The sequence below is a fragment of the Oreochromis niloticus genome, linkage group LG8 (genome assembly GCF_001858045.2).
Source record: "Oreochromis niloticus isolate F11D_XX linkage group LG8, O_niloticus_UMD_NMBU, whole genome shotgun sequence".
NCBI classification, from domain to species: Eukaryota; Metazoa; Chordata; class Actinopteri; order Cichliformes; family Cichlidae; genus Oreochromis; species Oreochromis niloticus.
In genome coordinates, this window is record NC_031973.2 from 22,022,924 (window position 1) to 22,035,162 (window position 12,239).

General features: G+C 41.3%; 1 protein-coding gene across 6 annotated transcripts in view; it reads left to right on the forward strand.

The window, feature by feature from the left end:
• Nucleotides 1-12,239, forward strand: part of frmpd2 (FERM and PDZ domain containing 2) — a 30,521-nt gene that overhangs the window by 11,032 nt on the left and 7,250 nt on the right. For all 6 annotated transcript variants that reach the window (XM_013273358.3, XM_013273361.2, XM_013273356.2 and 3 more), the window contains exons 9-20: nt 2,245-2,316; nt 2,775-2,949; nt 3,039-3,174; nt 3,269-3,407; nt 3,661-3,813; nt 3,938-4,123; nt 4,601-4,760; nt 4,895-5,087; nt 5,842-5,942; nt 6,150-6,230; nt 6,424-6,531; nt 6,807-6,923. In XM_013273358.3, coding sequence (XP_013128812.1) covers nt 2,245-2,316; nt 2,775-2,949; nt 3,039-3,174; nt 3,269-3,407; nt 3,661-3,813; nt 3,938-4,123; nt 4,601-4,760; nt 4,895-5,087; nt 5,842-5,942; nt 6,150-6,230; nt 6,424-6,531; nt 6,807-6,923 — 1,621 coding nt within the window. The remainder of the gene's footprint in view (nt 1-2,244; nt 2,317-2,774; nt 2,950-3,038; nt 3,175-3,268; nt 3,408-3,660; nt 3,814-3,937; nt 4,124-4,600; nt 4,761-4,894; nt 5,088-5,841; nt 5,943-6,149; nt 6,231-6,423; nt 6,532-6,806; nt 6,924-12,239) is intronic.

Below are 12,239 nucleotides of genomic sequence, written 5' to 3' on the forward strand. Positions count from 1 at the left end.
GGGTACATTATATAATAATATAGTATAATGTTTCCCAAAATAATTGTGATAATGTATGTTTTGTGAATCATTTATATAATATATTCAGTTATTACTACAACACATTTAAAAAAGACCATATTTCTCAATGTATTTTAACTTAGAGGGGCATCTCAGACTTAAAAAGGTTTTGATTGTTAGGTTGATCAGAAACAGAAACATGACTGACTATAAAGGAGCACCCAAAGAAACAAGGTCTTTTCAAAGCTGACAGTGAAGAGTTCACCAGTCTGTTAAAGACAAAGTGGGCAAAATTTTCAACAATTTGAATTTTTCAGTTTTAGTTATAATGTTTGTTTCTTTTGTTCACTGATTGCAAAGACTCGAGAGAACAGTCTTCAGAAGTAAAAAAAATAATATGGGATATTCAGTTAGCTTAGGTTAGAGTAGGAACAAGAGTTATAAGGATAAGGATTTGGAGCAACATATGCTGCCATCCAGATAAGACTTTTTGCCCTTAACGAATTGAGTAGGACACCACTTCCTGTGTGTACCACAGCCGCACAGTAAAATTGTCAGTGCACAACCCTCCAGTGGCGTATCTACAAGGGAGCATAGTCCCTCCACTTCCCAGCTACTTTAATAAAGTCTAAGTTTAATACATTTGTATTTATACTTGTATTTTGTATTTGTTGTGCCACTTTCTGCTTTTATGTTTTCATTACAAATGTCATGCTTTGTACCCTCTTTTTAAAAGGGTACTTGTTATTTTACAGCTGAATTACATTATTATAGATCAACCACAAATAACAAGAATGATAAACATCTAAAATATTAAAGAGATATACACACAACAATGGATTAATACTTATGATCCAGTAATATGTATATAGTATTATATATGTTTCTGAAAAGTGCCATTCTGTGTAATGAGTATTCTTACTTAAGGTGCTTTAAATATATCTTGATTTTGCAGCTTGTACACTATTGCGCTACTTGATGATTATAACCTTTAGTTAAATAAAAGGTTTAAATACTTCTAAACACACTTTGCAAACCAATAACCCAAAAGAAAATTATATATGAAGTCTTCTGAATTGTCACTTTTCACATCAAAAATTAGGAATACAGTGGTCCCTCGCTATAATGTGGTTCACCTTTCGCGGCCTCACTGTTTCGTAGATTTATTGGGTGCAATTTTGCATGCTTTTTTTTTTTTTTTTTACAGCGCATTGTGTTCCGCGTCCTGATCAGCTGTAGACCATTTTCAATCAATCTCATGCTGTGTCTCCTGTACAATACAGAAAGCTTGTCAAATTTACATAAATCTTCGATCGCTAGCAGTGTGACTCTGAAGTTTCTCCCCAACAAATGCAACAATGTCGACGAAATGTTTTGCACCGTCAAAGGCACCTGCGGTAGCACCCAAAAGGCAGAGGAAGATGCTACCATTGCACAAAAATGTTGGACTTCTGGACATGCTAAAGGAAAGTAAAAGTTACCGTATTTTTTGGATTATAAGGCGCATTAAGCAAAACCAAACAGTCAGATAAGTCAAACTTTACTCAACTCATTCTTCTTGCTTCCTCTACTTCCGTACCATTGATTCATTAATGTTGAATTCTCTCGCAGCTGCTCTATTCCCATGTTCTGGACCTGAACACAGGGTTTGATCTTTGGTTTCATTCTATAATACTGGACTTATTTTTCTACAAAGGTTTGAACTTTGAGAGTGTTTAAACAAGAGAGAAAACTGTGACAATGTTCATGCCTGTCTGAGAAAAGTGTATAAAGTGTGTAGTGAGGGGTTTTATAGCCTTAAAACATCTATAATAATTGTAAAAAATAAAGCTGACTATTTAGTAGCCAGATTTATTTAGTAGCATTTAGTAAATGGTAAATGGCCTGTATTTGTATAGCGCTTTACTAGTCCCTAAGGACCCCAAAGCGCTTTACACATCCAGTCATTCACCCATTCACGCACACATTCACACACTGGTGATGGCAAGCTACGTTGTAGCCACAGCCACCCTGGGGCGCACTGACAGAGGCGAGGCTGCCGGACACTGGCGCCACCGGGCCCTCTGACCACCACCAGTAGGCAACGGGTGAAGTGTCTTGCCCAAGGACACAACGACCGAGACTGTCCAAGCCAGGGCTCGAACCTGGCAATCTTCCGATTGCAAGGCGAACTCCCAACTCTTGAGCCACGATCACCCCAAGTAGAAAAAATTGGTTGACACTATATTTTCCTGTGTGTTGCAGGACATGGGTCCTGAGTTTATTAGAGTGTTGGATGAGCCACTGGTTGTCTTGGAACTTCCTGGATCCATTGTGGTGAGTACAGTCCTGACATTTTAGGAGATTTACTTTCAAGGACACACAATACTGGAATACTGCTAAATGCATTTGCTCAAGTACAGTTTTGATGTGCTTTTCTCAGTTGCATTGGTGTCTAGTTAAATGCAATATTAATCAGTTTAGTTTCAACCAATTAAATGATCCATTATGGAATTCAGCAGAGTAATTATAGAATAGAATAGCTTTTTATTGTCACTGTTACAAGAACAGTGAAAGAATTAATTAATATTTTGAATTAATATTTAGAATATATTAGAATATTTAGAATATTTAGAATTAATATTTTGTCCATTCATCTAAAAATTTATATCCTTCATAGTGTGTTTTGTTCATCTACAACCAAAACTGACCAATCAGTCCTGTTAGATTAATTAGATCCAAAAAAAAGAATAAAAATCTGATGTTCTCAAAGTTCTATTGCTCCTTTTTTGCAGTCAAAGAAAGGGAAATCTCCTACAACTCAAAGAGAGCTGAGTGTTGTAATGCCGAATGGCCAGAGCATCGTTGTCAGGTGCGAGGTGAAATCCAGAGGAAGAGACGTCTTTGACATGATTGTGGCTCACTTCAACCTTGTGGAGCATTTCTACTTCAGCCTTGCTTACATTGATGGTAAATGTTTTTGTGTGGTATAGGTGTGCTCTAACTGATACACTATCAAGTCACTAATTTTTTTTTTCTTTTCTCTCTTCTCTGGTCAGATAATGAGTTTTTCTTTGTGGACAATGATACCAAGATTTCTAAAGTTGCTCCAGATAGCTGGAAAAAAGTGCCTACGGCCACCTTTGTCCTTTTCTTCAGGGTCAAATTCTTCATCAATGACATTTCTCTTCTTTTGTACGTGTTTTTTTCCCTGTTCGATTATTGCCAAAAGCCCTAGTTATAACATTTGAGCGAGAAACGTTTGAATGTGTGCGATCTTCTCCATCAGGCATAAACAGACCCGTCACCAGTATTACCTCCAGCTTAGGAGAGATCTTTTGGAGGACAGGCTGTCCTGTCATGAGGAGACTGCTCTGTACCTAGGAGGTCTGGCCCTGCAGACGGAGTATGGAGACTCCATGGCTGAGGTTCTGCACCTGAAGCTAAACTATAGTTAGAATATAGTTATATGCCGTCACTATAGTTAGTTAGTGACTCATATATAGAATGGATCAAGCTGGAATCCAGGTAGAGTGTTTCTATAGGTCCTGCTTATCCATCATACCCTTAGTTTGGGGTTGAATATTTTCATTATTATTGTTTAGCTTCTGATCCTTTAATTCTGTTCAGAATTTATTTGAATAGTATTAACATAAGCCTGTTATCTGCTGTTCTTTGTAGGTATATGGTAGGGGCTACTACCGCCCTGATCAATATGTCTCCAAGAGTGTGTTGGAGAAATGTGCCTTGCCTTACATTCAGGGGGAGCTGTTGCGACTTCATACCAACAACGCTCAAATGCTCACCGACGAATCAGAACTTGAATTTCTCAAGGTAGCAAACCTGTCTTTATTGGGACTATATTTAAATAACAATGCAGTGTCTTTAACTATATCTTTATAGCTGTGACCACTGTTAGTCTCACAGAAATGGTGGTTACCGCTTTTTGTTTTCTTAGGTGTGTCAACAATTGCCTGAGTACGGCGTTTTGTTCTACCGTGTGACACGGGAGAAAAAGCCTTCAGACGGAGAGATTATTCTTGGGGTTTGTGCCAAAGGTGTCATTGTCTATGAGGTGAAAGATGGCAGTAGATCCACTGCTCAGACTTTCTACTGGAGGGACACAGCAACCATCTCGTCTTCTGTGAGTGAAGTAATGGTATCTCCATTGGTTGGTAGTGACGATAAACTCTATGTCAAAGATGGATTAGTGAAAATGAAAGTTCTTGCTATCACCGTGTTAGGTCTTTGAAACCATACTCTAGACACTTTCATGGTAGCTGCTTGTCCATCACAAAGTTGGCCAGGCCTTAAGCTCACCCTGTTAAATTATCCTTCCTGATAATAATGGAATCCAAAAAGTACTTTCATAAGACTTTAAACTAGTTATTAAGACTGTAAACACATTGGGAACATATTTACTGAGAGCATGGATCAAAGGAGGTTAGGGTCATTTGCCCATAGATTTCTACACAATCAGACATCTCTTTGCAACCAGAGTAGTTGCCTTCTGCTGGTTAGGAATGAGACTTGGAAGCTTCCTTCATGTTTTATACAGTCTATGGGAGTGACACATGGTTTCCTTTCATGGTCTAGACAATTTTCCTTCATTTTTCCGCAGAAGCATAAATTTGTAGTAGAGTGCCGGGGCAGCAAGAAGAAGCACACGTTCATCACGGAGAGGTCGAAGATAGCCAAATACCTTTGTAACCTTTGTTCAGCGCAGCACAAGTTTAACAATGAGATGAACTCTCGTCAGCTAAGCCACAGCCTGGTGTCAGGTTAGTTATTGCAGTGTTACTCTGTCTCAGTGAAGAAATACACCAATCTCACAAGAAACTAGCAAAAACACAACCATAAAGTCTACTCTGCTGTCCAAATACTAAAAGATGACTTCTGCCTCCTTGTTCTACAGAGGAGAACATTGTGCAGTACGCAGCAGTGTGCCGTGCTCAGAGCAGCCAGCTCAAGTCTTTCTCAAGTTCTGAGACCCCTCAGGATGACAGCGGTCAGACCACGCCTCAGAATGAGTCCATGACCAAGCTGTATGATGATGTCACAGCCAAGATCGAGGCTCGCATAAAACAGCAGCGCCTCAACGAGCAAAGGTACTTGCTATGTTCCGACACTGAAAATGACATTTACAGATGAACCAAATCATTATGACCACTTAAGGAACACTGATCGTGTTGTAGCATCTGTGCATGTCGAGGTGACGGATATATATTAGATGATAAGCGAACAGTTGGTTCTTGTAGGAAATGTGTTGGATGCAGCAGAAATGGGCAGGTGTTAAGAGCTGAGTAACTTTGACAAGAACCAACTGGTTGCTGCCAGCCACCTGGGTTGGATCATCTCTGAAACAACAAGGCTTGTGGTGAGTACTTACAGGCAGCGGTACCTAGGGCAGGGACAAACCTCCAACTGGAGAGAGCATGTTGGGGGATGTGCTGGAAGAATGCCGATCCAAGTCACGCCTTACAGGACTTAAAGGATCTGCTGCTGTCGTGTTGATGCCTAATGCTACAGGAGTGCTTCAGAAATCCATGCTTTGGTGTGTGAGAGCTGTGCTGGTAGTGCAACGTGAATACCAACTAGTGGTGGTCGTAATGTTTTGGGTCATCAGCTTTTTATCTCATACCTGTAGCAACGACAGAGGAGCATTTGGCTTTTATGGCCCATACTTTCATGAGAATGTCAGTGATTCCCCTGCAGCTATGTAATCCTTATCTAGATTATTATTTTAATATAAGTGTACTAGAGAGGTGTATGGAAGAGCAAAGATATTAAAGCTTTCATGAAGTTACAAAGGGTCATTTTTTGTGCGTTGTGTTTCTTATTTAATGCTTGCTTCTTATTTAGTGCTTGCTCTAGCAGTCAGCGCAGCAGCACTGTTATGCTCTCACCATCGTGCTCTCAGAGGAGTGGATCTGACGCCCCTTGTGGTTCGCCAGCAGCCCGAGGTACAGTGTATAACCAAGCGCACTTTCAGCCACTTTAACCAACACATGACAGGTGGTTTACACCAAGTACTCTTATGATAGAGCAGCTTCTTAAAAACGTTTAATTCTGGTTGGTTGCCTTGTGATTCAGTGCTCCATCATCAAGTCATTGAAACACAGCTGCTTTTCCCACAAGTTAACTCTGCTGTTCCACTGCATTTCTTGTAGAAACTCCAACTAAACTGGGGACACCATCTGAGAGAGAAGTTATATGTGTTTCCTTAAAGAAAGACGCAAAGCTTGGCCTAGGTAAGCTAAACTCACTTTGTATATATAAAATGCTGTTTTCAGAACCAGCAGGACATACCAAATACACGTTAGATACATCACTGTGCAAATTCTGCTACATATTAACACAATTCTGTATAAATATGTGTGATGTTTTCTGTGGAATATGTTCAACCCAACAAAATCTCTGTTCATCTGGTTTATGTTTTTAAAGGTATAGTAATAGTTGGAGAGGACACAGTAGGGCGTTATGATTTGGGCATCTTTGTAGCCTCCATTGTGCCTGGTGGACCTGCTGATAAAGATGGACGGATCAGAGCTGGTATGGACTCATGTAGATATTTTACTTTATGTTAAGGAACACAACATAAAACACTTAGAAAAACTGATTCCAATATATTATGCTGGCTGTTTCATCCAGCATGTTCTTTTTATTCTAAGAGAACTGATGCAGAGAATATGTAGCATGTAAGAACAAAGGAAGACAAAGATGGCACTCGTGGTGTCTATGGGGCGTTTGAGGTCACATGTAGTCTGTACATGTACTGTCACTGGACACTAGGACTATTTATATTTCACCATGACCTTTGCCTACAGGTGGCCGTCTGATCTCTCTCAACCACATCAGCCTGGAAGGCGTTACCTTCAGCGAGGCAGCAGAGGTCATGCAAAACAGCCCAGAGGAGGTGCAGCTTATTATCTCACAGCCGAAAGGTGCTCTGTGTGCATGTGTGTGTGTATGGATGTATGTGTGTGTGTGGTTACTGTATGTGTGTAATAATACTCGAATACTTGTGACCTTTGACCTCTTTTATGTTTAATATTGAGGATTCAGCTGCGTTTTATGTTTTCTACTGTTTAGCCTACTAGCAAATTTTTTGTTTTTTGTTGATTCCTCCTTCCAGCCTCCATTGTTGTGATAAAAAGCTTAAAACTGGAGTTTCCTTTTGACTTAAGGCTGAGATTGTTAATATGTGTTAGCATTTCATTCTTTCCTCTTTGCCTTACATTTAAAGTCCTAAAAAAAGCAAACATAAACCAGGATTACGTACAGGGCTTGTATACTTTAAGATTTTAAGATGCAGATCAATGTGAATGAATAATTTTATTACATGTTCTTATTTAGAACCAGCAATAATTTTCTCAAGCAGATTCTGTTTAACTTTGTTTAAAAAATGTGTATTTAAAATGGGAAACTGCCCACTCTTGCTCTGTCCAAGAGTTTCAAGCAGACTTGAAGACAGATTGCAAGCAAGTATGGCTAGCAGGTACCCAACAGACTTCTTTTGTTACTAGTCAGGTTTCAGTTCATGTGCTAGCTTGTATAGACCTAGCTATCAAAAAGAGACTGCAGAAGCACTTAATACTTTCCTTCAATCTTGAGACCTCTGGTGGAGGGCCCCACCAGAGGTCTCAGAGCTTGAGGGTCCTGCGCAGTATCTTTGTTGTTCTCTGTCTGCGCCATTCTGGACAGAGATCTCGGAGGTTGTTACTGGGATCTGCTGGAGCTGCACACTGCACAGAGGGCTCCGATGACCACTGCGACCACTATTGCCTTCACTCTCGACTTCTTCTCTCAGCCCTTGGTATTTCTCCAGCTTCTCGTGTTTCTTCTTGCTGATTTTCCTATCACTTTGTATAGCTACATCTATCACTACTATGTCTACCTCTGCTTGTCCACCACTACCATGGCAGGTTGGTTAGCCATTACCAGTTTTTCTGTCTGTATCTGGAAGTCCCACAGGATCTTAGCTCTGTCATTTTCTATCACCCATTTTGACCTCAGGACTTCCAGGCGATACTCGGCACACATGTTACGTATACTATGCTGACCACTTGGTTATGGCGTTCCATGTATGTCCTGCTTGCTAGCATCTTGTACCCTGCTGTTATGTGCTGGATCATCTATGGGGCATCTTGGGCATTACACAGCCTGCACCTGGGGGTCTTGCTTGGTGTGACAGGCTCTATGGATCTTGTGCTGAGAGCTTCTTCCTGTGCTGCCGCGATTAGTGCCTCTGTGCTGTCTCTCAGTCCAGCCACTGGTAGAATTTCTGGATTTCAGCCACTTCCTCTATCTGCTGGTGGTACACTTCCTCTATCTTCTGAGGCCTGTCTTTCCGTGACGGTTCTTCTCCTTTCTAATCTTCTTTCTCGGGTTTCTGCTGCCTGTGGTATTCACTAAACATTCACTTAGCAGAACATTCCCGGTACATCCTGCACCCGATGGTGACTTGTGCTAATGGCTTGAAGCTGGCCTTCAGCCACAAGAAGATGACTATTCAGTTATCTTCTTGCAGTCAATCCAGGCGGCAGCCAGTCTAGTCTTACAGTCTTGAGCGAAACATCAGTAGCTGATGTTTCGCCCCTCTGGTATTCCTGCCAATTCCTTTCTGTGCCCCGCTCATGTATCAAACCATGTGTCTGTTCATCTTATTTGCTAAGATGCCTGACAGGAGCTTCCATGTGATAATGAGGCAAGTTATTGGCAGGTAGTTGGATGGGACCGGTGTCTTTTGGGGGTCCTTGGGGATCAGGACTGTCCGGCCTTCAGTTAGCCATTCCGGGTGTCTCTCATCTACAAGCAGCTGATTCATTTGTGCTGCCAGATGCTCACGGAGTGCAGTCAGCTTCTTCAGGCAGTAGGCGTGAATTATATCAGGGCCTAGTGCTGTAATTCTTCACAATGTGACCCTTTCTTGGATATCTGCCTCTGTGATGGTTACTGGACCCTGTTCAGGGAGGTTGCTGTGGTCTGCTCTTTGGTCCACTAGCTACTGAGCACTGTTCTTCTCCCATATGCTCTTCCAGTATTACTCCATCTCCAGTCTTGGTGGGGCTGTTTTCATATTGTTCTCCTGCCACTGAGAGTATACCTTGGATGGTATAGTGGATTACAGCTGGTTTATTTTCCTGTCTCCATCTCCCTGGTATATCTCTTCAAGCAGCTGGCCAAGGCTGTGAGTCTTTGCTTTGTAGTTTCCAAGGCCTCAGCTATAGGCAGCTTGCTGTACTTCTCAGGCACCTCTTTTTTCTTCATGACACCTTTCTGCAAGTCCAAGAGTTGGCTAACTTCCCTTTGTGCTACCTTGACTGTGGCCTCTAGGGTACTGCCCCTTGTGGCTGTTCATCCTACCAAAGCATCTCTGTGATCATTGCTACCATGGTGTAGATCAGCAGATTAGTCTCTGTGATGATTAGAGTAGGGATCTTGGTAATTGTCTACAGCGGGTCCAGGTTTCCAGCTTCAGGAAGATCCTATCTTTCAGGTTAGCTGCTCTCGCACTCGATGCTACTTCAATCGTACATGGGACTTGGTACCCAATGTATGTATTTTTTTAGAAAGGTAAAAACTAGCAACTAGCTAGCTTAGATAAATAAAAAAACAAAAGAAAACAGCAAAACCTGGCTTTGTGTATTTTTGTCAAACTTTGCTTAAAAGCTATATTTTCTGCTGTTCCTGTGCTAATCTAAGCTAACTGGCTGCAGGCTCAAGCTAATCTAGGGTGACCATATTTTGATTTCCAAAAAAGGGGACACTTGGCCCAGTCATGAAGAACTTTAATAATACCGTTTACTTAAAGAAAATTTTAACATATTTAAATGATACCATCTCTTTGCAAAAAAATAACTGAAAAACCTTTGGAATTAAATAAGGGTACAGAAATAATGCCTCATCTGTATAAGAAAAATGACCAGTAACAAAATATTTCCTCCTCCTTTGAAGTTTTACTGAACAAACAAAAATCTGAACTATGTTTCCAACACAAGTATTCTTTCTTCTCACTGTAATATTACAAAGCAGCAGTCATATGACATCTATTTAAGAAGAAAAGTCATTTGTTTTCTTCATCCTCCTTTTCTGGGCATCCATATTTGTCTTTGGAGCAGATCTTTCTCAGCAGTTTTTGTTTGCTCAACAAATAAGAATGAAAGTCTTTGGAAGAAGTGTCTTTGAAATTATATTGCACAAACAGAATCCCCTTTAGTGACTCGACAGAAAGCTGGTTCCTCTCCTTAGTCCACTGGCTCTGCATTAGTGAGAAAACCCGTTCAACATTTGCACTTTGTGAGGTAAGTGCAAAGACTGTGCAATCTTCAGTAATTCTGAGCAACATGTGATGCTTTTGGCCTTCTCAAAATATTTGGCCCACTTCTGGTTCACTGGTAGTCCACTGAAGTCCTCATCACTGTTGCACCTCTCTGTGAATTTCTTCAGATTGGTGACCTGGTCAAAGCATTTGACATCATCATTTGCTACGCCCTTCTCTCCTAGGTACTTGATGCAGACTTCAACATCATTCCAGTCTGGTGGCTCACTCAGATCCATCCACATAAATGTTGAAAACTCTTTCATGGGAGCCATCCACTTCTCAAGATACTCCAGACAGGCACTGTACAGGCCTTGAACATCAGCACAGAACTGGTCACATTCCTTACCAAGTCCATCTTTACACTTTTGTGCCAGTAGTCCTTTAACTTTAAGCGACATGAAATTTTTGCTCTTGCGTTCAAGAAGAATGGTGTGGACACCGTTCAATATTTTTTTAACCTCCATAATGGACAGGTTTTCTTTTTCCATTTCTTGAATGTTTGTGTGGAACACAGACATGAGTGAGTGCATGTGCCGGAGGTAGATCTCACTGAAGTCATTTTCAAAAAACTTCTTGATCACAATGGGTGGCTTTTGCTGAGAGAGAAAGAATGCCTTTAAAACTAGAATCATCTGTATCATCCTTTCAATGCCTGGGAGCAATGACAGCCACCTTGTCTTGCTGTGAGAAAGTATTTCTCTGTATTTAATATCAACAAATTCACAGTACTTCTTCAGGTTCTCAGTGCGCACTGTGTAAATGTGGAAATACTGATAGATTTTGAACATGATGTTCTCAATCTCAATGTCTATTGTGTCTACCCCATGATGAACACAGTAATTCAAAAGGTGTGCTGGGCATGCCACACCAATCAGATTCTTGTTCTGAAGTAACCTCTTTAAATTGGCAAACACATTCTTTCCTCCTTCATCACAGATTCCTCCGAAATTTGTGTTGCAGCTGTCTCCAGTAAACCCAACAGACAATTTGTTTTTTGCCAGTGTTTCAGTGAGGTATTGTGCAATGGTTTTCCTGTCTCATTTTGCGTGTTTCTAACCTCAATTAATTTTGTTTGCACGCCACCATGCTTCCAGTCAAAGTACTGAATTATGATTGGGAATATTTTCTCTGCTCCATGGTTACTTCCGCCTGTAGAAATGCCACATTACTGGATTTCATTAAGAGCTTCACGGGTGACTTCCACTGAATGTGGCGCTATCACACCATTGACAATAGCTTCAGTCTTGGTGCAGGCACTGCTGAACTTTTTAGCTGTGTTAGAGTCTGGAAATGCTCTTTTTAGCAACACATTAGTGCAATCCATGGATCTGTAGCTATTGTGATGCTTCACAGTATGAAATGCCAGTGCACCTTCTGCTGCAGACACAGCAGCATCCTGGTTTTTCACAGGTGTAACAAAGAACTCAGTCAACCTACAAGATAAAGTTTCGCCTCACACAGCCTTTTTATGTTTTTCAGTGTCCATGTGAGCAACAAGATCTCCGGCACCTTTGTTAGACACACAAACATATGTGCCAGCTCTGCACACGGTGCACTCCGCCTCCCGTTTATTCCGACCGGGACGGTACAAGGGAAATTTCTTTTGCAGTTCGTCTGAAAAGATGCGCTTGCACTTCGGCATCTTTGAAACATCACCAGGCTCGCTGGTGCGCGCTGTCTGTCCTGTCTGTGAGCGCAGAAAAACCACCCACAAAGCAGCAGCTCGGGGATGACGTCACACGTGTTAAGAATGGGGCCCTCTGTAGGCCTATAGGAAAACCCGGACATTTTCATCAATCTCGAAAATCCCCCCAGACGCCTCGGACAGAACAGTGGACATGTCCGGGGAAAAGAGGACGGTTGGTCACCCTAGCTAAACTACTTTAAGAAGCAAGTGCTGCCCTCTTACAGTCATCATAGTTAACAATTTTGGGCA